Source organism: Drosophila montana, unplaced genomic scaffold (genome assembly GCF_035044405.1).
Source record: "Drosophila montana isolate Dmon_TW-CO22-7 unplaced genomic scaffold, ASM3504440v1 contig_3468_1, whole genome shotgun sequence".
Taxonomy (NCBI): domain Eukaryota; kingdom Metazoa; phylum Arthropoda; class Insecta; order Diptera; family Drosophilidae; genus Drosophila; species Drosophila montana.
In genome coordinates this window covers 387,724-415,017 of record NW_026998349.1, presented here as the reverse complement: position 1 = coordinate 415,017, position 27,294 = coordinate 387,724, and the positions used below count along the sequence as shown (strand labels likewise).

The window sequence follows — 27,294 nt, the reverse complement described above, 5'->3', positions numbered from 1 at the left end:
CAAAAATCAAATAAAACTTAATAATAATTGATGTGTGCGATTTTGACGTAACCAAAGAAAAAAGCAAAAGTGCAAAAGCGGCCACTAAAAAAAGCTGTTAAAGTAAAAGATAAAAAAAAAAGAAACAGAAATTATATTAAATTGTTTAACTGTTGTCATCTCACGCCAAAACCGTAAAACGAGGCAGTTTAATTAGCTGCTTATCTGAAAGCGTTTGCAACTTTTAATTATCCACGTCAACTTTTCAGATCTGTAAATCAAAAACAAAAACGAAACCAAAAACAATTCCATTTCATTTGATACTATTATTGCTTTATCGCATGTAATATTCCGTTGCTTCTAGTACTTACTTTATTTTGGCACAAATATTTTTGTTATTTGATTGAATTACGCCGCGATTTGTGCGTCTTTTGAATGGGCACAAGGGGTATATTGGTTGTGTGCATATGCATGTGACAGGCAGCAGGACGACTTGATTTATCCATGTCGGTCCATGTAGAGGTTAGAGACTTGAGATATATACTCTATTATACGACGTCTATTATATGTCGTCCCATTTGGGAACTATCCACAAATATCGATTTTGAGGTTTGGTTATTTGAGCATAACTTGAAGATTATAAGCGCTAGATACGCCAAACTTGCTATATCGTCTCTCTTATAGAATATATATATTAAGAATTTATCATTTTTTGAAAACCTCTTTCAGTTTCCCCCCAAAATTGAAAGAAACTTATGTTTATAGATATTACCTTGCGCTTTGGTATGCACAGACATTTAAGTGCCATCTTTAAGCCCTGAAAGTTTCATAAAGATCTGACTATAAACAGCTTAGTTAAACAAGAAGGCATTTCTCATATATATAGTCTGGCTTATAGGGAAGAAGAAGCACAGTTGCAGCTTGCAGCGTGCGTGTGTGTGTTTGTATGTGTGTAAGGAAGATAGCTAGAATATATGTAACGGCAGGGTATCTCCCTAGTCGAGCACGCACCACCTCACCCCAACTTGTTTTTTTTGTTATATATGTTTTTTTTTATGACTTTTTAGTTATTGTTTTCACAGTGTGCAAAACATGATTTAATTAAAAATCTGATATTGTTTTTTCTGGCCCATCGCAGCCGAGTTTATTAAAACTATTTGCTGCCGTATTTGTTTATTTATTTATTTTCTTTTTGCATTTGCATTTCGTTGTTGCTTAAATCTCTAGAGCTTTTTATGCCACAAATATAAAGCATTATATATAAATATTTTTCATTTATGCATTTTTTTTGTGGCTTCTTCGGCAACATGAAATGAATTATTTTTTAAATTGCCCGGGCAACATTTGATATTGCGCTGCCGCCTCTGGAATTATGATTGTTATTTTGCATTGAAATTGAATTTCATACGAGAAATGCCTGCCAAATAAACTGGCTCGAGTGCTTTTAACTGATTTCTGATGTAGTCTCCCCCTTCCCCCAATGCGATGCGAGCTCTTCAGCTATTACCAAAGATTTAATTAAGGCAGCTGCTTGATGGGGCTGGAAACAGAACTCTCTCTGACGATATGATGTCATATGTTTTCTGTTTTGCACATAACCCAATATTTACTCTTGTCTTAAAGATAATCTAAAAGAATTATTCGCCAGGAATGTTTTGATCCGTATATATATATATAGAGCTTATCATTTGCTCACATTTTGATGACTGCACCTGAAATCCATTCGAAACATCAAACAGACTTTTACTGCTGGCCAAAAACGAAAACAAAATACAAACAATTAGCAAAATAACACAATACACAGACATATATACTATGTACTTAAACATATATCTAGATATATTTATTATACACAGTACACTGAGAATAAAACTCAGACAGACATTGGCAGCCGCCGCCGCCGCCGCCGATTTTGTAGCTTTTCTGTGTCGTTCTCTCAGGTGCGGGGCCAGAGGGGAGCTGTGGCGGGGCTTCGCTGTGGCTGGCAACGTCTGCCACGCTATACGAGTACTACATATATAGCGGCCATATAGTTGAGCAAAAAAAGCAAAAGAAGAAAACTTGAGCGGCCCCAAAATGCAGGCAGCAGCAACGTCGACGTCGACGTCGACGCCGGCAGCGGCAGCGACAGCGACGCAGCTGCCACTTGCTTGAAAAGATTTGTAGTTCGAAAAACATTTCACACAGCAAAAAGTTTCGGTTTCGGTTTCGGTTTTGGTTTTTGCTTTAGTTGAGAGAAAATCGTCGCTTAGTTAACGTCGCCCCAAAAGAAAAGCACAAAAAAAGGAAAAAAAACGCACCTCGAACAGATCGCAAATAAATTAATAAAGAAACAAAATCAATCAATTAACGAATTCAACAGCCAAAGTGTGTATATAGAACAAAGACATATATATACATATGTATATATAAATAATACTAGTCATAAACATACTCTATAAGTGTAGAAAAATAAAATGCGCAACTGACATCATCAGCAATAATACGATAGATAAATATTATCAATAACAATACAACAAATGCCTGTGTTATCAATAAACAAATAAATATCCTAATCAAATACTAGCCTCTCTTTCTGACACACACTCTCTCTCTCTCTCTCTTTCTCTCTCTCTCTCTTTCTTTTTTAGGGCCTAACAGTGTTGTGTATATTAAAATTTTGTGTAAAATTTCTGTGCATGGTTTCTGAAGGTTAAACCGAAAAATCGAATATCCGACAGCAACAAAATTATATATATTTTTATATACATCAATTTGTATATAAGCAAATCCCTTACGAAACAACAACAACAACAACAAAATATCGTGTACAAAAATTAACCAACAGTTTCGAATTGTTCAAGAAACAACAACAACAACAACGAAAGCAGCAGCAACAAACATTTTCTGGACACAAACTAGAAAATTTAGTAAGTCGCATCAGTTTTTGGCCAGCGCTCAGATACAGATACATCTACATCTGCGGCGAGCAGCAGCAGCAGCAGAAAATCAGATAAAATATATTCAACAAAAATTTTTAGAAACTTTTCAAGGTGAGTTTATTTTTAGTATATTCGAAATGGCTGCGCGGATTTCTTTTCCGAATTTTTCACAGTATGTGTGTGTGTGTGTGTGTGTTTTTGAATTTTTGCGCTCTGCACGGGTTCTCTAGCCAACAGATACAATATCTGGCAGATACATATCGCGCGCTGACAACTTACGAAATGTCTCTGCCAAATGCATTTATTGTACACGTTCTCTCTTCTGGCCATAATCTCGTTTTGCTTTTGTAATATGAATATTGTCTAATATATATAAGTATTTATATATATATTAGCTAAATAGGCGAAAAGCGAGTTATTAATGTATCTCTAGGTCAGCCTGAAATGTATCTTTTGTGCGGCTGCAGACGGTCTGATTATTTTGAATATATATACATATATATTCAAATGGATACGTCTGCTTCTATTTGACTGTACTCTTTCTGTCGATTCGCTTGGCTGTGCGACGGCAATTGCGCTTTTCTTTGCTTTCGACTTCTTCTTCTTTTTTCTGCTTGATCTATTTTCAGCCCAGCAGTCAGTCGGACCCCCGCCTCCTCTTTGCCCACATTGCGTATACGCATTGCGCTTTGTCGCTGCCTTAGCCACAATACGTAATACCCATTTTCCATTTTCCATTTTCAATTTCCATTTGCCATTTGCCATTTACCATTTACCATTTATCGTTTGCCAAAGACCCATCAGAAATGTGATGTAACCCGCCCTGCGTCTCCGTTTCCCTCAGCCCCCCCCCCCCTCACAATTTTCTGGCTTATACAATGTTTATATTTGCCATATTTAAAGAGAAATATATAAGTTTCACCCACGTCAATATCTTTGGCCTGGCATTTTTCCCAGTCTTTTTTATCTCACTCTAGTAGCTAGGTTTTTTTTTTATGTGGCACAGTAAAGCTTCGGTTTAATGAACTCCGCTGATAACTCAGGTAGCTCAGGTATATAATCATTAATCATTAATCACAGCTTGTTTATAGCTGCCCATCACGCTGATCCAATGAAATTTGATAAGAAACAGTCACAACTTTCAGTGGAACTTTGAGCGCTGTTGCAATGATTCAATGGCAAATCGAATTGTTGATAAGAATTTCATATATAAGTATTTACGACGGCGTCATTCATTTTGCCACTTGAGTTATTCACGAGCCATTCAGGCAGCAGCTCATGAACAAGTGTTGAGCTCTATTAAACCAGAAGCAATTAGTGTGCGCCACTCGGATACTGTTTCCTGCTACTATCTAGAGGGGCGGGGAGGGGAGAGATATAGGGAGGGAGGGCTACTCGAAACTGGGCATGGAAATTGGAATGGCAATGGGCATGTGAATGAGCTGCTTTGTATGGGCCTCACTTCGGGGCGTATGTGTATATTTTTATCAGTTGCCTGCAATTAATTAGGCAGACGCAGAAGCAGACGCTGAAGACGAAGACGAAGACGACATCAGCTCTGGGCAGCACTTGAAATTGCAATAAAATCTACTCTGCAAATCAAGTCATAAATTAAACGGCAGGCGACTGTCACCGACACCGGGCCGGGATGGGGAACAGAGAAGGGGACGGGGAGTTGGGACGGGGAGTTGGGGCTGGGGCTGCTCGCTTGGGGCTCTGGGCCGGGGAGTGCCGCCTAATGAGTGCAGCATAAAGCGCCACGCAGCGCTCATTAGAATCGTATTTATGCAGGCGATGAATGACCAACTGATTCAGCCCCACTACCTGGCACAGCCACGCCCCTTGCCCCATTCAATCCCCCCATTCGACATGCAATGCAATCCTCGATCTGTGCAACTCTTCAGTTTTGTGCGTGACAATATTTCATGGCTTGAAGTGTACAGAAAAATGAAATAAAATAAAATTCTAGAAAAATGTAACACGCTCCAAATACTTTTTTTTTTTTTTTTAATTATTGCGAATATGCATGAATACCTGAATGAATGCTGAATGAATACTTGGCGGCTCGGTGGCAAAAGAACGCAAACATTTTGCAAGAATTTAACCTTCATGAGCTGTCACGGTAGATTGCCTCCCAGTGCTATGCTCACTGGCCCACGCTCTCTTTCTCTTCTCTCTCTCTCTCTCTCTCTCTCTCTTCTTTCGCAGCTAATGTGCTGATGAGTGCATATTTCATTTCGGTTTGCTGTGCACTCTTCAGGGCGTCTCGTGTGTCATTCAGAACAGACCGAAACAATGCAAACAACATCAAAAAGACCATAATTAAATAACACTTTAGTGCATGCAAAGGGGTTGTGTGCGGAGGGGGGGAGGAGGGGTGTGTGTAGCGAGGGGCGATCATTTTGCAAACTATATACAGGGTATCAAGCTTGAATAACATGTTGCTTAAATAATAACACATATTCAACAATAATGTTACGCTTTAGAAGACAAGACTTTATAGGCAAATGCTTTCAATTTCTACACCAAGTGTTTTGTGCTTAAATCAAGTACAAGTTTTCTTGAACCAAGAATAAAATTTATTCATTAAATAACTTTCTGTTTAAGGGCTCAAATGTATGTAAGGTCTCAATATAGAGTAGGTTCCATTCTTTCTTCGAGAATGTCTTGCGCTTATTTCAAGCTAGCAAATTCTTGTATTAATTATTTTCTACTTACTTCAAGTGATTTCGTTATTTGCTTTAGAAATATAATTGGTTCATGTTAAAGATAGTTGAAGAACGCATTGTTTTTCATATTTTAAAAACCATATGAATTCTTTTGCATTTATTCTAGAATTTAGAAAGGTGTTTCTCTCGCCGGCTGCGGGGTATATGAATATTACTTTTTTGTCTTACGGATCCGGTCCATCTTGAAAGCAATCAGAGTCGAACTGGGTTATTCACTTATTCACTTTCTCATACGCAATTCCCAACGAATTGGGTTAAACCGGCGGCACACTTTCGCGAAGCTCGCAATCGAGAGTGGCGCCGGCCTGGACTGGTGGGCCAAGGGGAAAGCGGATTGCGGGCTGCGGGCTGCGGGCAGACTGAGACGTGGGCTTACACAACTTGGAGCCCGCAATTTGACTAAGCACGTCGCACACCGTCGCAATTATATAACAATCACAATGCGTTCAAAATAAACGCCCACAATAATCGCAAAAAAAAAAAAACAAAAAATCTTCGTTACGTTGAAGAAGTGCAGATAAAGTTGGGTACCGCAGAAACACCGCACCGCAGCACCACCGAACCACTGCACCACCCCGGCTCGTGATCCACAACGGGCTGCTTTGCACCACAAACGTGACTGGCACACAGTTTTTGTCTCAACCGCAAAAGTCTCATCGAGATTGGGTTAAGTGTCAGTCGCGCTCAGTCTGGCCGGCTGATTGACGGACTGACGGTTGGTAAAACCCGCATAAACAGCTCTGATTGCTGTTGAACAATTAACAAAAGCTATAACAATTATAAAACAATAAAGTATATTATGTTTACCTTGCAGCGTGTTCATAAATCAAAAAATTACCGAAATTGGGTTAGTTGTCAGTTGGCTTCAATCTGACTGACTGACTTTCTTAATGATTGATTCTATTACTATTGATTTATTTATGTTCTTAATGCTGTTGCATTTTGATTAACTGATTGATTGAATGAGAGCAAGGCTGACTGATTTACTGACTGAGTGATTGTTTGATTGACTGGCTGCTTGACTGACTGACTTTCTTACTGATTGACTTTATTAATGATTGATCATAATTGGCTGACTGACTGATTAAATGACTGAAGGAAAGACTGTGTGATTGACTGACTGAATCTCTGACTGCTTGACTGACTCTCTGGTTGACTGACTGATTGATCGATTGAACGTCCGATTGATTGATTGACTGACCGATTAAATTGTTGACTCATGTACTGACGGATTGATTGACTGACTGATGTATTGTCTGATAGTCAGATTGATTGATGCTTTAATTAACATACTGATTGACTGGCTGATTAACTGACTGATCGCCTGTATGACTGACTGACTGACTGTCTGACTACTTGACTGACTGACCGTCTGACGTACTGGCTGACTGTTGGCATAAACAGCCCAGATTGCTGTCGAACAATTAACAAGCGCTATAAAAATGATAAAAGAATAAAATATTATTATGTTTGCTGTGCGGCATGTGCTCATAAATCAGAACGTGATTTTGGCTCTTTCCCCATTTAAACGCTACGAAAATCTATTTTCAACCGCACATCTTATCTGATTTTATGGAATGGCCATTGATGCATGTCTTCCGTATAACCTATTAAAAGAAAATAATTATAATTTAGATATACGTATATATGTGTGTATCGCTGGGCATATGAAATATCATAGCTGTTGGCGACCTTTGTTATTTCTTTTGTTTGCCGTTTCTTTGCCGTGGCCTTCAGCGGGTTTACTTATTGTTAAAGCTATTTTTTTTTTTTTTTGCTTGTACAAGATTTCAATTTATTTTTACTCTTAACATCTATTTCAATTTCGACTATTCGCGCAGACGTCAATGCCAAAGTCACATATCAAATTTGATTGTCACATTTTTTTGTCGGTTCAGCTCGTGCTGACAGCCAGGCGAAAGTGAAAGAGAAAAATCTCAATGAAAAAAATTACTGCCGATGTTTCATTTACCGCGCAGAGGCTCTGCAATTTGTCCTTACCCTTGCCAATGGCTAGGGAGGGATGATGGGGGAAGGAGGGGATGTAGGGGCACAGAAGGCCACAGCGGAAATGAGGCGCAACGTTTGCAGACAGTCGGCGAGCTTGTGTTTAGCAAAGCTTTCTATATATACTTTATATATCGCTCATAATTTCTATAAAATGTGCCAGGGAAAATATCTTTCAATGAAAAGCAAAATACTATATACACAGCTCTGTAGTGGACTATGCTGGGCGCACAAAAATAAATTATAATTTGCACACGACTTGCCAAAAAAGCAAAACACGAGCGAACAAGAGAGAAGAAACAAAACTGGGAGCCAGAGCTAAGATCGCGTAGGCGTTGAACGGATAACAACGGCAGCTGCGAATTCCATATGAATAATTGGGATTGAATAAGTCCGCTCCGACAGATATCATAAATTCCGAAACGTAATTCTCTCACAAGCCCATTTTGACTAGATGGTTTGAAATGCATTTTGGCAGCTTGCAGCTCACAGCGCGTAGCTCGGATTACCTTGCCACAAATACTACAAATGAGAAAAGTGACACAGACAACAGCCGCCTTTGACACTTGAAATAGTTTTTGGCTGAAAAATATGTTTTTAAGCAGGCCGAGACCAGCACAGCGGAGACCAAACACGCAGCAACAACATTGTTGCACCAACAACAACAACAACAACCATTGCCACATGCAGCTCTGTTGCGGCCAGGGGCGGAGGCGGGGGCGAGTGGCGAGGGGGGGCAGCTGGCACATTTTGACACTTGTCGCCGTCCATTAAACAAACTGACAAATTGGAAGTGTTGCCAGCTTCGGCCAGGCATCAAGAACAATACACAATGTTTGCTGCAACAGCTAGACAACTAGATAAACTGTGCGCGACTGCGTCCATACCCTGTGCGGGGATCTTACAATATTATGAATGTTGTAAGAAAAAATACCTTAAACTAAGAACAAAGTTCTTTATAGCTAAAAACCGAAATTTTAAGGTACGAATTTTCAAGTTCTTGCTTGGATTCGAACCTAAATTTCCCCAAGTTCGTTTAGTTTATAATATAACTATTCCATGCACTTCATTTCTTATACTTTATTCACGTTTCGATTACATTATTTTATGTATGAGAAATTGTAATATTTACATATTTATATTATTTGCGAATTTTTCACATTTTTTTCGAATACAGAAACTTTTTTAAGAGCTGTGATCAAAAGCTTTAAAGATAAGTGTTGGGATTTGGTGATCTATTTTTTATTTTAAATAAGATTTTCGATGTGGTTCTTGGATTTTATTGTGCTTTTATCAAAACACAATTGATCTCTCTTAATCTCACTCTTTCTCTCTCTCTCTCTCTCGAGAAGAGTCGAAATATATTTCGAAGAATGAGAGATTAATTGTGTTTTAATAGAATCGCAAGAAATCCCTGAGCTAGAGCAAGGCAAATGAACTGTTTTATATAAAAGCTTAAAAGTTGACAGGAATATTTTCTAATAAAAAAAAAAAAACAATTCAAATATATTCCGATTCCAACTTAACCGCTTTGAGGTACAAAAAAATTGGAATCCCGGGCTCAAAGAGGTTCGTTTTGACTCTGCCAACTCATGAGTAACTATAAATAAAACAAGCGAATGTTATTTGATATTTGATAAAGAGATTTCTGGCTGATTAATTTGTTGGCATCTGCAAGATACTTGTGAACTTGCGAGACGCACAGATGTGCCCTGTGGCAGCCTGTGCTCTGTTTAGATGCGGCATGCGGCATGAGGCATGCGGCATGGTTAACAAATTCATTTAAGTGTTTTCACTGTTGCCATTACAAATTTGCCAGAGCCGCCGTTCTGCCGTTTTGCCGTGTGTAAAAGCCGGCACTTTGTCAACTTAATTGCTGCACTTTGTAAACTGTCAGAGCACATCGACAACGAGCAGGCGAGCAGCAGCAGGAAGAGACGACGCAGAGGCAGCAAAGACTCTTGGCCAGGACACCCACGCGAAGGCATTGTCATTGCCTGTGGCAATGTGTCTCTGTGACTGTGGCCAGGCCAATTTTTGGGGCGCGGGCAACAAGTGTTATTTTGCCTGCAGCCTGTTGCGGTATCCGCATCGAATGGAGGCCACCTAGAAATTGTCCAATTTTGATTGAGAATTATGGCTGTGGCAAGTGGGCAGCATTCGCTAAGCAGGCCTTTGGCATGGATTGTCTGCCGCCCATCATCTCCCAGTCGAGCCCTGGCTTTAGCCCGTGGCAGTTGCACAGCTTGCAGTTGGAATCAATTAGCTGTCTTCGAGCGGAGAGTTGCCCGGTTCGGGCCGCATTTGCCATTTGCCATTTGCATATGCAATTGCATTTCGGTTAATCGCATTTTGTGCGTGTTTGCCATTAAAGCCACAAATTATGCACAAAAGGTAATTAAAAATAGTTTTAATTTAATTGCATTTTGTGTTTGTTTAATCAAATGGCAAAATGCATTCGCCTGAGACCACGATTATCGCTGCCTGCATAATCAGACCCCAAACTCCAGGCAATTTTCAGTTGACGACTTCTGCTGTGACGCATTAAATGTGTTCAAGTGTTTAACAGGTGCACTCAATTACGAATATGTTTTTGCTTTTAAGCACAATACGGATAATTCTGAAATATACTAGAGGAAGCTACATGGGATCGGGCCGTACTTTTCTTTTCCTTCCTTTTTTAATTATAAGTGTGTGTTTACTTAAAAGATTATTATTGCCATTTTTTTATACCCTGAACCCACTGAAATGGGTAAAAAGGGTATTATGTATTTGTGCAAATGTATGTAACAGGCAGAAGGAAGCATCTCCGACCTTATAAAGTATGTATATTCTTGATCAGCATCAATAGCCGAGTCGATCCGTCCGTCCGTGTGTCCGTGTGTCCGTCTGTCCGTCCGTCCGTATGTATGAACGCAAGGATCTCAGAACCTATAAGTAATTTTAGCTGTAGCTCCTCCTAGTCCCCGCATAGATCGAGTTTGTTTTCGATATTCGATAACTTGTCCCGTTTCCAAGTATTCGATCAAAATCGATATCGTAATCCTGTTTTTTGAGCAATTTCGGCAAATAATATGAGCTAGAGTCACCAAACTTGACATGTAGCTTCTAGAATATCATATATATATCAAGTATCTTTCATTTTATACCTATCGCCTGTTCGAAGAAGAGGGTTCAGGGTATCCCCTAGTCGGGAGCTCCCGACTAGAACCTCTTACTTGTTTAATTCGAATTGTGTGTTTATTAAAAGGTTTATTATTGCCATTTTTAATCATGGAATGTTAAATGAAGTGAAAATTGTAAGTTACACTTTGATTAGAACCGGCGACTTCTCCGATGCTCTTCATACACTTGCAGAGGTTTCGTCATGAGAGTTTTAGCGCAAAGCATATATATATAAATAAATACAAAGTATTACACCCAAAAGGAAGCTTCTGTAAAAGTTCCTTACTTTTACGCTTTGATTTCCAATCTGTCAGTCAGTCAGGATAAACTCTTATATGTATATATATATATATATATTGAGTTCAACCGGATATTAAACAGTGTTGACAATGTTGCAAATATAAACAACAGTTTGATAAGCATATTAAATGCTAATTATATAAACATAATGAAAAGAGCTCAAATGTGTTTGTTAAAAAAGTTGCAACAAAATGAAATAGTTGGCGTGCGCGCCGGCTAATTAAATAAATGCGCTGATAATTACGCTTTATTAGCTCAAAGAACTAATATGGAATTAACTATTTCGGTGACAGATTCTATAAATGCATTAAATTTGTTTTTCACCTTTTTTCTTCTTCTTTTTCATTGGACATTGTTTAATGCTGTGGTTTAAGCATTGACATCAAGTTTAATTTATGGGATTTGTATTTTGATTGTTTTATATTATATTTAATTACATTTGGCGAGCGGCCGCGCAGCGCTTTTTTCGCCATTGAATTGTAAATAATGATATTGTGCAATATTTATGCGACATTTATCGCACATAAAAACACAACTCGCCGCTGGCCATATAGAGTATATACATATATATGTGTGTAGATATACTATATGATTCAGCTTAATGCATTAACTTATCGCTCGCGTAGGCAGTGACCGATTTGCAAACAAACAGCAACGAAAAAATAATAATAAATAATTTAAAATTAAACAGTTGCTGAACAAAGAAAGAACAAACAGAACGTCATAAACAATTTCACGCTTCGTTTTATATTTAAGTTCGAATTTTTTTTTGATCGCTTGTTTTAGTTAATAAATGCATTGATGCTTGAATATTTAAAAAGTTCAGTTGGAAGCCAATCGAGAGAACTCATCAAAAATTTACGCCAACGCTGTTCAGTTGAAATTTGAAAATTTGCAATTCAATATATTTAATTTGAGCGCACAGAAAATTAATCAATTTTGAGTCCACTTTGCACGGACAGGTCTGGGTTAAAAATGCGATTCCCATTTGATGCTATATATAATTATAATTCCGTTCTATGGCCGCATTAATTATATGCAATCAAAATACGCATAAACTAAATTCAAATGTGCCTGGACGTGTGTGTGTGTGTGTGTGGGTGTGTGTTTATCAATTTACATATTGCAGGCGTATGCAAAATTTCTGCAATTATAGATGGCAAATTGCAAACACTTTTTTTTTTTGATCATTTTATTACAAAACACTTTTTATATATTTAAAAATATATATATATATGTATATGTATATGCATTGCCAGACAAAAGAGAAAGTTTTGGCTTTGGTTAAAGTTCAATCGTAGTTATTATCAGATAAACTGACCAAAGTTCTTGCAATTCTCTCGAGTGCATTAAAAACTGTTGAGTAAATTGTAATCATTGCAGTTTCAAAGGCCAGACATGGATTACATTGTGGTAATGAACTTATCACACGCCTGTCTGACTCCGAGGCCAGGACTAGCCAGCAAATAAGTAGTAGGTGGTTGGTTGGCTGGGGAGGGGTGTAGGGGTGGGGGCGGGGGTGTGGCAAGTGTGGCGACCACCTGTGCAGCAGCTGTTGGCGAGGATTGTGACAAGTCAAGGCGAAGTCAGCGCATGGCCATTGCCCAGACGGACGGAGGGGTGGGCTGAGGGGGGCAGGGCAAATAACTTGCTGGATAAGTAGCTAAGCAAAACTTTGAATGATACACAAAGAGAGCTCCGGGAATGTCTGACGGACAGACAGACAGACGCTATGTCTGTCAAATTGGCGCATTCTCAATGTCACTTGCATTCTTTTGGCATCGCATTTAGACGTGTTTGCCCTGGCTGCGCAGTTGACAGAGCACTTGAAAGCGCCAAGAAGCAAAATATATATTCACATACACACGCACACGCACACGCACGCACGCACACTAAAACAACAGCAAGTGTCACTTTTGTCAGCTCTTAAATGTGTCTGTGTGCCAGGCAAAATATGAACGCGCATCAAAAACAAAAAAAAATAAAAACGCAAAATGCCAAGCCAAACGTTACGTATACGCCGCATGCAACGCGCAGCTAAAAACTGAAAGCGAAAAAAAAGAAAGCAAACAACAACAACAACAACTTTTCGAATACTCAAGTGTTTTGATGCACTGACAGATGCAGAATGCAGGCTCGTGTGTGTGTGTGTGTGTGTATGTGTGTGTGTGTTGTTATTGCTGCTGAGTGAAAAAGTTTTGCGTTTTTCGCAGCGCTTGATAAGCGCCGCACACAGCAAAAAATCGTCGAGCCGTTGAGTTACGCCCATTTAGCACGCGCATTGCATTAGACAGACTGAAGAGCAACAGCCAGCCAGCCAGTCGAGGCAGGAGAGGCAGGAGCTAAAGCCATGTCCTGGCCCGTGCATCACGCACACACACACACACACACACACACACACACACACATGACGTCACGTTCATGTCACGTCACGTCGCATCAGCGAATGCCTTTGCAATGGACCAACAAAAAGAAAAAAAAAACACATTCTAAAAATCACTCGACTCTCGGCACCAACTTCAGATTCACTCTAGCCAAAGTTTAGCTAGAGCGAGCCAGAAAAGCTAAAAAATAAACGGCTAAAAAAGTTGGCGGGCAAAAAACGCAGCCGCACAGTTTGAAGTGTACGTGAAATTTGCATAAATGCGAAATCAACGCGTTCGCCACTTGGCGACTGACTGGCCCCCGGGACTAAAGAGAGCCCAATACAAGACACACACACACACACACACTCGTACACACACATATGCGTATGGGTGTGTGCCATTTTGCATGGCTTGTTATTTCATGACAGCCTCGTTGGCTGCGTTTTTCCCTAATTTCCCCTCTCGCGCCAGTTCAGTGGGTGAATGTCGCCGCCGCGTTGACGCGCCAGACGACAGCCCCAGAGCCACACAACAAACTTCACTTTTGTTTGGCCCAAAAAGCCAACAAAACAACAACAACAACAGCAGCAGTAAGAAGCAGCAGCTGCAGCAACAACAAATAAACTAAATAAACTCTCAAGTAGTTGCTGCTTGCTTCTTTGGGGCCTTGCTCAATGCGGCTCGGCCACTTGACGTGCCCGTTGCATGCAACCAACAGGCATGCCCCAAACTCATCCCAGTTGCAGTTGCATTCGCAGTTGCCCCTGGGTGCTGCTGCCAGATCTCGTTTGGCTGCCACAATCCAATGGCAACAACTCCTGGCTCTGCTCTGCCTTGCGTGTTGCCACAGGCTCGAGTGGCTTTTAATGAGCTGTTGCATATGCAGTTTATTAATGTGTTGAAAATCCCCAACAACAACAAAATGTCCATCTGTGTTATTGTTGTTGTTGTTGTTGTTGTTGCTGCTGTGGCGTGCCAGCCAAAAGTTTGTCTAACTTTGAATTTGTTTGGGGCCATAAATAATTCAAGAAAACCTCTTCCAGTTGCACCACTTGCAATTAGTTTGCCTCATTAAAGCCGAATAACGTGTAACGTGTCGAGTTTTCTTTCTATTTGTTTTCATTTTCTTCTTTTTGTCTTATTTTGATTTTCTAAATACTAGGTGCATCATTTGATAAAGCTCTTATCACACTTTACTTGATTTAAATAATTATTTTATTGCTTATTATTGAACGCTGTCTCTGTCAATAGACAATGTCGTGGGACTTGAGCTATTCGTAATACCTATAAATAAATATGAATACCTAAAAGAGCTGCTAGCTGATTGTAAACATTAACTGTTTCAGTCCAGAATTCCAAAATATTCGTTCACCTTCAATCGAACCTGAGCCTAAGCCCCAGCCCCAGAATAGTAAATCGAATCACAGAAGATTTTGCTGCCGGGCTTGCAGACCTGTTAAATGTATCTATACATCTATCTGTATATCTATCTATATGTCTATCTGTATGTCTATCTATCTATCTATCTCTCTATCTATCTATCTATCTATCTATCTATCTATCTATCTATCTATCTCTCTATCTATCTATTTATCTATCTATCTATCTCTCTATCTACTTTTTACCTGTTTGTATATTTATATAATCCATCTTGATGTCTATGATGTCTTTTATCTATTTGCATATCTAATGTATGTACAGATATATATCTGTATACGCATATACCCATATTTTGATCTATATATGTATAGGTATTTCTATCTATATATGTATATGTTTATGACTCGCACTATTTCGCAACGGTATTTGGGCTAAAATAGCCTCCAACTCCAGAGTCCGAGTTATCTCTGACTGCCCAAATCTAATCATTGAAAACGAACAGAAAAAAAACAAAACAAAAAACAAGCACACAAAAAATGGAAAAAGAAACGAAAAGCCAGAGCTAAACATGTTTGAATTTTGGCCCGAACAAGACACCGGGGCTACCCTGTATTTAAATGGTTTCTTAATAATAAATGCTTTAACCGTCAGCTGGCAAAATCTATTAAAATCTCCGGCACTGTGCATACCCCAGCTGTTGGGGCCGTGGTTTGAAGGGGTATCACAAATTGTGCTTCATTATTTACAAAGATTTTGAGCAGCGTGCGAAATCCCCAAACCGAATTGCCGTATCCAGTTGCCAGTTGTCGGCTGGCAGTTGCCGCTGAAGCTGTCCCCACCCGCTGACCCTACCGCATGACATCATCAGCGTTAAAAGAGGCAACGATCCGCGGTGGCCAGTGGATGCTTCAGTTGGTTTTTGGTTTTTGGTTTTCGGTTTTCGGTTGAGTTTCTGAGGTTTCGGCCTGATTGCGTTGGCTTCTACACTTTGCTTGGCTTCTCATTGTTGTTGTTGTTCGATTAGGGGCCGGTCGGTCATTCGCTTTATGCGGGTCAACAAAATGCGAGCTGGAACGGACCATTGGACGATTGGACGATTGGACGATTGAACGATTGGATCATTGGAGTAGTTGGTCAAACCTCAGCCAAAAGTGCTAATGGCACAAAATGTGTGCGTCAGAAATCAATTCGATGCTTGTTTGCTTTTCGCTTTAATTTCGAGCTGTTGCCGCATTTTCATTCAATTTCCTTCAGGCGATTTGGCTTAAATGTTTGGCTTTCTGTTTTGTTTTTTTTTTTTATATTTTTACATGTGGCCACGCCCAAAAATTATGGTTATGCACACACAAACATGGCATAATGCCATAAATCTCCCAAACTACCGAATGCAAATTGATTTGTTGCTTTCCGTGAATCAAATGAAATGAAATGCAACAACGGCTGCTTGTGCCACAAGGGGGGGGCACAAGGGAGGCTGCAGGAGCGGACTTGACAAAGAGAAGATTAAATGTAAACTTTAGATAAGTTTGAGATTGAGCTTAAATTGATTAAAATACTAATTGGCCATGTTTTTCTTTAGTTAAATTCTCTTTTGTGGCCCCGTTTTTGAACCTGGCAATTAGCAATCCGCTCCTGGCCAATATCAATACCAATGCCCACGTTTTCAACGTCAACAGCAATAATAACACCAACAACTGCGACACCCGGTCGCAATTGCCATGCAAAATTCAGCAGGCACAGCATGACGAATGGCAGACCCCCTACCCCCTCCCTTCCCTCCTCGCTCCGTTTTGCCACTCCCCTGGCTCTTGACTGCATATAAATAAATTTTAATTTGCCAATTGTGTGTAAAACTTATTAGCGATAAGTTTGTTGCAGCCACAAGCTGTCACATATCCACAGCAGCAGCAAAAGCTACAGCTACAGATACAGATACAGATACATTTGTATCTACATATGGGCACAGAGCTTTCTGCTTGTTTATTTTGCAAAATGTCGGTTTCGTTTCGTTATGCGAGGAAATAACATACGTGTTATCCGTGCCTGCTCGCTCGCTCGTAAGCTGGCATTTGATTATTAGTCATAAAGCTGCAATGGATTGGGGATAAGTTTATTAATGATATCTGTAAACGTTGCTTGGTTCGCCCAGTTGACAGGTTAAAGCTGACAGCCAGGAAGTCGACATATTTGTCGCCCAAATGCGGATAAAGCTATCAATAATAATGTATTATTGTTTCTATAACTATTACGAGTATAATAATGAATATTATTTGTAAATGTTATGGTATAGAAAATTACATTCTTCCACATATTTCAGTGTTCCATTGTTACATTGGTTCACATTCGACTGTTCCATATACGTTATATGTACTTGAGCGGAGTATCTTGTAGAAAGGGAGTTGTTTTTAAATGGTTTTGTATAAACTATAACATTCTTTCACATATTCCCGTGTTCCATTATTGGTTCATATTCCATTGTTCCATATATCGTAGCTCCTAAATCATATTTACTTAACGGTAGTATATTAAAGAAAGAGTGTAGTTTGTAAATGTTAATGTATAAATAATAACATTCTTCCACATATTCCCATGTTCCATTTGTGCACTAGTCCATATTCCACTGTTCCATATTCCTTAGCTCCTGACCTAAATATACTGAAGGGGATTACCTTAAAGAAAGAGTATTGTTGAATAGTGTTGTGATATAAATTATAACATTCTTCCACACATTCTACTATTCCATTTAGCTACTGGTCCATTTTCCACTGTTCCATATTCGTTAGCTCCTGGCTTAAATGTACTTGAGGGGAGTATCTTAATGAGAGAGAGAGTATTGTTTATTAATGTTGTTGTATAAATAATTCAAGTGTATTCAAGTGTTCCATTACGCCGCTAGTCCACATTCCACTGTTCCATATTTCTTAATCTCTTGGCTAATGTTCTAAACAGTTGTTGAGCTGGCTATTAGCATCCACATCCATATTCACAGAGCTATGCATATGTTTGGGGCGAGACCATTAAACCCCAATTCTAATGCCAGTAATTAGCCAGCACACACATTTACACTTGCACTCACACACACACATACACACTCGCACACACACACAGACAGGTGTGTATGCGTACTCGTAGCTGGCTGGAATCTCAGGATCCACTCAGGTGGCGTTTATGTTTGCACACTTTCCGTTTTGCGGCGCGTTTATTCAGTGCCAGTGTTTGGGGCACTTGGCGCAGCTCTTTTTGGCTTTTCACATTTATTTAATATTTTAATTAAATTATTTCATGTGCATGTGCATACGTTGCCGTGCCGCCTAATGGGGCAACTTCACATGGCGGCGGCAAAGCATTTACATGCAAATGCTGCCGTGTTATGGCCCAACTCAAGGCTCCCCCCCCCCTCTCTCTCTCTCACTCTCACTCTACCTCCCTCCCTTCCTCCCTCTCTCTTTCTCTGTACATGTTGTGGACTTGAGGATCGAGCTGGTGCTATTACCACCCGCACTTAACGTTAATTAAACTGCTGTGTGTGCTAAAATGTGTCTCTGTTTCTCTCTATCTCTGTGTGTGTGTGTGTGTGTGTGGCATATCCTGCAAGTGGCCGTAGACTCGTTGCCGTGTCCTTGTCCTTTGTAGCTGGCAGCTGCTGTCGTTTTAATAGCTTAATGTAGTTACTTCCACTTTGAGTGTCTTCCTTCCATGCTGCACACTGAGCCGGGCATGGGTAACCATGGGGCTGGCCTCAACTGGGCTGGCCTGGGCTGGGCTGGTGGGCGTCTTTGCTAATAAAAAACACAACACTCAGCAAAATTGTTATGCAGCAAACTAAATCAACAGACACACTCCGGGACACACACACACACACACACACACACGCGCTGTACAAATTACAAAGCAGCCATGACGACTATAACCAGGAAAAAAGCCATGTAAGCCACACTTACATACAACTGGGCCCCCGGTTTCATGTGCACTCAATGCGTGCACTTTTTGCACACACTGTGTGTGTGTGTGTGTGCACAGTGGCATTCAGTGTGTGCACACGCTGAGAAAAAAAAGGCGATATCTAACAAAGTTTAGCTCGTTTTATGTTTTATGCTCATGCTCAGCTAAAGGTTGTGGGGTAGATTGGCTTGTACTTGAAATACATTTTATGCTATATTTGAATCATTTTATTAATTGAAATATATAATATGAAATATCGATATCTTTTGTCGGTATCATATTATCGATAAATATCGATTGTGAGACATGATATATGAAGCATAACTTGAATATTATAAAAGCAAGTTAAAATTTGGCATGTAGATTCTTGTTAAGTATAAACAGGTTGAAAGTGTTTCAGTTTTTCCACACAAAATTGGAAAAGAAAAAACCTCCACTTGGGTATAAACAGATTTTCGTATGTCAGATTTAAGTCCAAATGTAATCAAGAAGGTATATCCCCCATAGTCTGCCTATTTATCAGCATAGAAAGGTAGGGTATTTGCTAGTGTACTACTCAAGTCTCGTTCTGTTGCTGCTGCCTAACATCAGCCGAAAGTGTGTTGGCAGTTTGGCACTGGAGAAGCTTCTTCTCCTGCTTTTTTTTCGCATGCGAGAATGCGCTGGCAGCTGCAGCTGCCGCAGAGATCAAGGCTGGCCAGATAGGAATAGGACTAGAGATAGAGAGAGAGGGAGAGTGCGAGAGAGAGAGAGTGTGAGAGAGCAGGCCAGGACTTGGGACAGGAATTGTGTGGGATGGCAGTCGGGATTAGCATGTTGTATGCACGCCTGAATAATGTCTTTATTAGTGTGTTGCACGTGGGAGCTGCCTTTTCGGACCGTGTTTCTTACATATTTTTCGCTTTTGTTTTCAGCTATTTTGTTGGATCTTTCTTTTTTTGCGTTTTGTATTTATATTAATTAGTCGGCTACGTGATATCATGTATACGCCATGTGTTTCCGTTGTTGCATCGCATTTACTCATAATTGACTTTTGTCTTGCTCCATTTACAGCTACCCCCCGCACATCCCCTCAACAAATTCCGGCTTAGTGCAATAGGAAAATGGCCCAACCACAATTGCTGCAAATCAAATTGTCACGTTTCGATGCCCAGCCCTGGGGATTTCGCCTGCAGGGCGGTGTGGACTTTGCCCAGCCGCTGTTAGTGCAAAAGGTAAGTGCCACGCCCACACATTGTGAGCCCAACAAGTGGGCAGATTCAATTATCTGCGCTCAGATTTGCTTTAATTTCAACTGTGCTGCCAATTGGAATATTTTCGTGGGTCGAAATTGGCCAGCGAAAAAAAACTATATATTAGCTTGGCAGTTAATTTATTTATGCATTTAAATGCGGATTTCTTTTTTGTTGCTATTTGTTTTTTGTTATAAATAAATTTGTAGCGATTTGTTTTTTTTTTGTTTTGCGCGCGCTGTTTTTGCGCACGGTACGCGAAAACTTTTACCCCACCATTTTCCAACGAAATTTCCTTTGCTGCCATTTTGGATATTTTATGTGCTCACACACACACACACACACACACACACACGCACAGACAGCGCGCGTGTATATGCATTTTGTACAAATTGTTTAACATTTATAAATTATTTCTAATAATTTTACATTTCTGGCGACACGCACTCAAATTCAACCAAATCATTTCAAATATGTATTTTTTAGTAGTTTAAAGCAGCCAACGTGTGTGTAAGTGTGTACACACTTGTATAGAATTAATAACTTTATCTATATTTATATATGCTACATATTGACATACATATGTATACACTTATAAGCTTTATGGCTTTATGGGGGGCTGTTAATGTTTGCCTTGCAAAAAAGTATGCGAGATATGATTTTTTGAATATGAATATGAGTTATGCGCCAGAGAGAGATTATGTTTATGGCTTTTGCAACTGGGCCAGGCCACAGATGGAGCATTAAATTTGAATACCTTGTACAGCTTTAATTCAATTAATTTGCCAAACATTTGTGGCTGACAGTTTTTTAGCTAAAAGCATTGCCAGTTTGATGGCAGAGAGAGAGAGAGAGAAAGAGAGCTTTAAGTGGCAACACTTGTTTGCAGCCAATTCAATTTAGTTGGCTCAAAGCTCGGGCTAGCTGCAGCTACTCAGCTACTCGAAACTAATAAAGTATTTTAGTTTTTCGGAATTTGATTAGAGCCAATCTCACGCTCTTTTGACCGTGAAGTGAGTGCATTTGATGCCATGTTGTCAATCGAATGACTGCAATGTGTAAGCACTCGCATTCGCCACTCAGGCAGGCATGCCTGTCGAGTGGACACATGAATCATTGCCTCGCACTGACCTCTCGAACTGTGACAAACTGTGTTGCCGGTTACGCTTTGAATATGATTTCGAGTGTATTCAGGGTTGGCTGTGAATCAGCGCAGCGCCGCGCAGCGCACAGATAAGAGTTCGACTCATGCACATACATATTTATAGATATGCGTATGTCAAGCGCTTGTCAGCTTAATGTCAACATTTTGTATTGATAGCATATTGTACAAATTGTTCTTCATAAATTGGAAGGCTTGAATTATGCGACTCGATGCGACTAGAAAAATGTCGGAATTTAAGAATTTATTCTAGTTCAATATTATTGTTTATCTCCCAGCCGCAACAACAGCAACAACAACAACAACAAAGCTTTGGTAATTGTTTGAGCGTAACAGCATTTGCCAATGTGTGTAAATATTTTATTATGCCACACGGAATTTATTTCGTTGACATTTTCAAACGGCACCAAAGCACCAAAAACAACAAATTTCTGTTTACTTTGGCATTACAAATGAGTTCAGCTGCTAATGGGCCAAAGAGTGGGCGTGGGTGTGCCAAAGGGGGCAACAGGGCGGGGGGGCGTGGCAATAGTATAGAAAAGCGCAATTTCTATTTAAACAGCCGTTTCATTGGGCTGATTTATGTCAATGCTATGCGACCGTCTCTCAGTCTATTTAAAAAGCGATTCCAATTTCAAAAATGTTCAAGTGCGATACTTTTGCCAGTTTTTTATAATATATATAAATATATATGTATATTTGTAATGCCCGGCTGCGTACTTTTTGCATGTATATTAATTGCTCTTTAAATCAATTAATTGGTTGCAAATGCATAAAATGCTGCCCCGGCGTCAATTAGTGCATAAAAATAATGACAATCCATGTTGACGTCAATTAGGAGCGCCATCAAACTGGCCAACAAACAATGTTTTCGGGCCAGCCAACACACATTACAACAACAACAACAACAACAACAGCGACAACAACAACAAGGCGAAAAATACCACAGAGTAAAAGCCATTAGCAGTTAGTAGCTTTTATTTGGCCAATTTAGCGGGCAGAGTGCAACGCAAAAAAAATAACCAAAACTTAAACGTGAATTATCTTTATGTGATGGACTAAGAGATATGCTAGAGTTGATAGCAGAAATGCCATGACAAAGATTTAATACCCTAGAAAACGTAAAGAGCTTTCAAATATATATTTTTATCACCCGCTAGATAAGGTGTCTAAGTGAAGATGCTGGTTCAAATCTCAGGCAACAGAGTGTGTGTAGAACTGTTTTAGCCGAAAGCCAGAGTAGCTAAAGTTGTTTATAGTTTAGTTACTATTGTAGTTTAGTCACTGTTAATAACTAATAATTTAATTTAACTAATTTTCGATGGTTTGCGTGTAAAGGAGCTGTAAGATGTAGCTTTATTATGCTAATAAGATATGGCTAAAATGTTGAAGTTGAAATGAATATAAACAGAAAAGTAGAAAGCAGAAAATATCGATAGTAACTACATTTAATTTACATTTAATATAAAGTATATATAAAGTATATATATATGCAAGTCAGATTGTATTCAAATAACCCAAAATTTTCCCCAGTCGCATATAGCCTCTACGTTGCCTTTGGACCAGGGTGTACGCTTGCAAATTTGTTGTTATTTATGCCAAAATCACGCAACATAAATTCCACAACAATGCGAAATGTTTGTGCGCTGATATTATATTGTAAAAAAAGAGAAACGAGTGTTTATAATTTAACTAGGAAAACAAACTGCATTTGCAGCAGAGATTTGAGCGCAGTCCCCAAACTAACTCCAATCAGCGAATCTGCCTGATTTCTGCCAAACACAGCCCCTTCCTTCTTACTTTTATATCGGAAAGCTCTTTGCTTTATTTGTTTGTCTGCAAAAAAGGTGTCTGAGCCCGGGCTGAGCTGCCTTCTGGCTGTCTCTGGACCTCTCTAAGTCTCTGCCGTGTAGGGGATCTTGGCTGCAGCCGTCAGCTGCACGGCTTGGCGCCTTTTGAACACTTCAAGCTCAATTGAATTTAGAATGGGCCACACTTGAGGCAGCTGCTGCAGCAGCAACCGAAGCAGCAGCAGCTGTTGCAAGTGCGTTAAAACTTTGCTGCCACGTCGAGGTGTGTCTGGCGTGGCACGTAATGAGCCCGCGTTGCCAGGATGCGCTCGCTGATGAGCCTGCCTTGGATGTGGATGTGGATGTGGCTGATGATGCCGCATCGAGTGGCAGCTGAGCAGAAAGTGAGCATTACCACTCGGGACCCAACATAATAATGTCAGCTAGACAACAAAATCTGAGCCACGTCAACTGGTGTTGCACAAACAAATGCTGTGTGTGTGTGCGTGTGTATATGTGTGTGTGTGTGTGTGTGTGTGTGGGGGACTTATTAAAAAGGGCCAACAAGGTGGCGGGCTGCTCATTAAGTAAAATCAACTGAAACTGACCGCTGATGGAGGAGCATAAAAATGAGCTACTCAGCAGCTCAAATCGGATTAATTTATGCTTTCGCGCTCTAGGTGTGTGTGTGTGTATGTGTTTGTGTGTGTGGCACGTCGAACGCCAAATGAAGTCCTTGTTGTTGCGGCTACTAAAGGACCTGGCAGGTTGTTGTTTTTCTTTTTTGTCGTATGCGTTTTTCCTTTTCTTTAGTTTTCTTTGTTTTCTGGTTAAGCTTTATGCTGCCGGCTTTTCGTAACACACACACACATACACACACACACAGGCAGACTCTCTCACATATTGCCACGTTTATATTTCATTATCAAGTGCAGGGTCGGTTGGTCAGCAAGAGAACGTCACACAAAAGGCCAAAGCCAACGGGCCAAAATAAAAGCGAAAGCCAAACCAAACCAGACCAAGCCAGGCCAACCCAGGCCAAGGGTCCAGAGTCCGCAGAGTCGAGAGTCGAGAGCAGCTCAACGCGCTTTGGTTGACTTCATCTGTACAAATAATGGAGCCAAATAAGTAATACAAAGAGCGTAAATTCGGTTTAGTACAAATTTCCTGGCCAACGACTGGCCGCCAAAAAATATATGTATGTATGTAAAAAAAACCAAATTTCAACGAGCTTCAACTGAAAGGATGCAGCCTCGGCTATTAGCCAACTTAAAGTCTAGACATGCCCTGCTCTGGCCTGGCTACTAACAAGCTACCGTCGGCATCCAAGGCAACCGACGAGCAGTTCCTACGCTGCGCCCGCCTGCCACATGTGCCCCAGTGCCTCCCGTTCCGAATTTATATTCATTCAACTCTGCGTTTGCTGCATGCAAATCTGTTTTGCGTGTTTTTGTTTGTTTTTAGCACAAGTCTCCGTGTTTGCCCCTTGCACCCAGCCAGCCCCGGCCAGAGCCATTAATTATTTGACTCCTGTCTGGCTGCATTTTCGTCTGCTTCGGTGTTTGTCTTTGTCTCCAACTATGAAAATTCATAATTTCCAACCACGCTTTTTATGCCCTGCGCCGAGCAAACAAATAAAAGGAAGCCCAACAACTAAACAGAGTTTGATGCATGCCCTAACATTTGGTCTGATAACATACAAATGTTAACAAGAAAAATGTAAAGCGAATGTTGACTGCGCTTGCGCCACCTTTATAAGGGTCAAATAACATTTGTGTACTTTTTTGACATGTTAACATATAAAAGGAAGGTTTATTAACTATACAGAGCCTTAACATTGGTGATGACTGTTAAACATTACATAAAAATGTTAACAGGTACGCTTAAGAGCCAAAGTTCAACTTTGTTGTGAGCAATTTTCTGCAGGGTATTTAAAAGTTGTATGTCTTTGTTTTTGAACTTTGCTTGAGTTTGTTTTTCTGTTCACACCACGTCTCTGTGACTGTGATTTATGAATAACTCCCCGCTCCAACTGCTTAAAATAATAAACAAAAAAGACAGGGTATAAGAATTATGCAATCCAGCCAAATCCGAATTTTGGCTTTGTGTAATTGAATCGGCGTTCAAAGCGCGGCGGTTGCTCTGGCAACAATACTGAATAAAGCTGAGTTGATTTCGATTGAACTTGTGCATTTCTTCGGCTTTGTTGTGTGAGTGTGTGTGTGTGTGTTTGTGAAAGGCAGCGACCACAGGCGACCACGTGCCACCGCAATGCGCCACACGACGCAATTGCAATGTCAAGACTTGCGGTTGCTCTCAATTTAGTTGGACATTTTATTAATTGCACAACAACAAATTATGCAATCAGCATAGAACATGACACCCATTGTTCAATCAATTGTAAATCAGTTCTCACAAACCACACACACACACACACAGACAACAAGACTTTGCTTTTGGCTATAAAATTTGCCTTGTTGTTGCAAATTTGTGCTGTGGTTTTTTTGGTTTTTAGGCAGCAGTCATGACAAATGCCAAAAGGCAAGTGGCAGGTGGCAGCAAGTGCCTAATGGCAAGTTGCACGTGGCACGAGACTCTGTCCTCAAATCCATAGACACCAAATTAAGTGCTTAAGGCTGACCACAAAATTGTGCTTATTGTGGCCCCCAAGTGCAAAGTGGACCGAAAGTGTTTCTGGGCAATTGATAATTGGTCCGGTCTCTGGTTCAAGTTCAGTTACAGGCTCGTTTCGGATGCATTGAAGAGCTGGCTTCAATTCAATTGGCATTGAAGCGTTAATTGATTCAAGAGCAGGTGATGCTGGTGCTGATGATGATGACTCGTACATTGCTGGACAGCCAATGGATGCAATGGCTTCCACTTCCCGTGATTCATCAGCCCAGCTGTCAGCGGCCACTCGCAAAGGCGTAATTGATAAAGTTAAGGCCGGGCTTGCAGCGGGCAAAAAAAAAAAAGGAGAAAAGAGAAGGATAACACCGACAACACCGAGACCAGGAAGTGCCAGCGTATATTGATCCCAGCTGCAGACATTGATTAAGTGTCTCTGCGTGGCGTTTGATTGATTATCAATTTTTACCGGTTACCGCTTTAAGCTCTGCTGCTGCTGCCTCTGCTGCCGCTGCTGCTGCCACTGCAATTGCATTTAAAACGTGTGGGAAATTGATTCAACAATTCCATCAGCTCCATCAGCTCGACTGCGAGCCATAAACGTTGCCTGGTTTCCGTTTCCGCCCACAGCCAGCGAGCAAGGCAGAGCGGGACTACGCATCCGTTTTGTTTTCTGCCTGGACAGCGATGGGCATAGCATTCTATAGAGATGACCACTTGTCGTGTCGTGACACGACAACAACTCGACTCTGACTGTTAATTATAGAGATGGACACGGGAAGGAAATCTCGTTCTCGTCCCGTTGTTGTTGATGAATACATTGATATATTTTCATTTAAAGACTATTCAGCATATATTTAAATCCTATCACGACACGTGATAGACACGATCCCAACTCTAGCTAAATTTATAAAGGCGTTCTTCGACTCATCTCTAACTGGAGCTTCAACGCGAGCACAGAAAAGCAAGTCTAAGGCCAAGTCGAAGTCGCACTCACACTCACACTCACACTCCTACTCGCACTCACACTCACACTCGCACTCATACTCGTATTCGTATTCGTATCGCTATCCAATTGCACTTCATTGCACAATTGCTGCGGGCTGCCAGACTTCAGTTCAGGATTCTCGAGCACGTCTTATTTAGATTTATCCCAGCTGCCACGCTTCAGTTGAGTTGTCCATATCAACTCTGTCCCACTCTGTCCCGCTCTATCTCCCTCTCTCACTCTCCTCTCTATCTCTCTGTTTAATACGTTATTGAATATTTTGTGGCCTGTGCCGGATATCGTACTAATATCTGTGGCATTTCTCTTGCCGCACGCCCCGCACTTCTCAGCTGTGGCCCACATGCAAAAGTCACATAAATTTTTGGGTGTATGTGTGTGTCCTCACCTAATCCTTGTGCTTCGCATATTTTTCTCAATTGTTGGCCTGGACTGGCTGCTGCTGCTGCACTTACACATAAGAAAACATCTAGTTGCTGCTGCTGCTGGGGCTCCTTTTGGCTGTGCTGCTGCTTGAGCTGCTTGCTCCTGGCTCAGCTTCGGGCTTTGCGCATTCTTCGCTATCTGCAGCCGTTTGTTGTCCTTGCTTTTAAGTTGCATGTCAGTGCACATAAATCCCTCGCTTGAAAATGCTTGCTTCAGTGCGCCCAAAATACATACGCACACTCGCACAGCTGCACGCTTGAG

At 40.6% G+C, this 27,294-nt stretch overlaps 1 protein-coding gene across 1 annotated transcript in view; it reads left to right on the top strand.

Annotated features, from left to right (window-relative positions):
* Positions 1–2,606: 2,606 nt before the first annotated feature.
* The window catches only part of Zasp52 (Z band alternatively spliced PDZ-motif protein 52), a 63,457-nt gene continuing 38,769 nt past the window's right edge, over positions 2,607–27,294 (top strand). The window contains exons 1-2 of the mRNA XM_064691742.1: positions 2,607–3,011; positions 19,843–20,003. Coding sequence (XP_064547812.1) covers positions 19,893–20,003 — 111 coding nt within the window. The 5' untranslated portion in view covers positions 2,607–3,011; positions 19,843–19,892. The remainder of the gene's footprint in view (positions 3,012–19,842; positions 20,004–27,294) is intronic.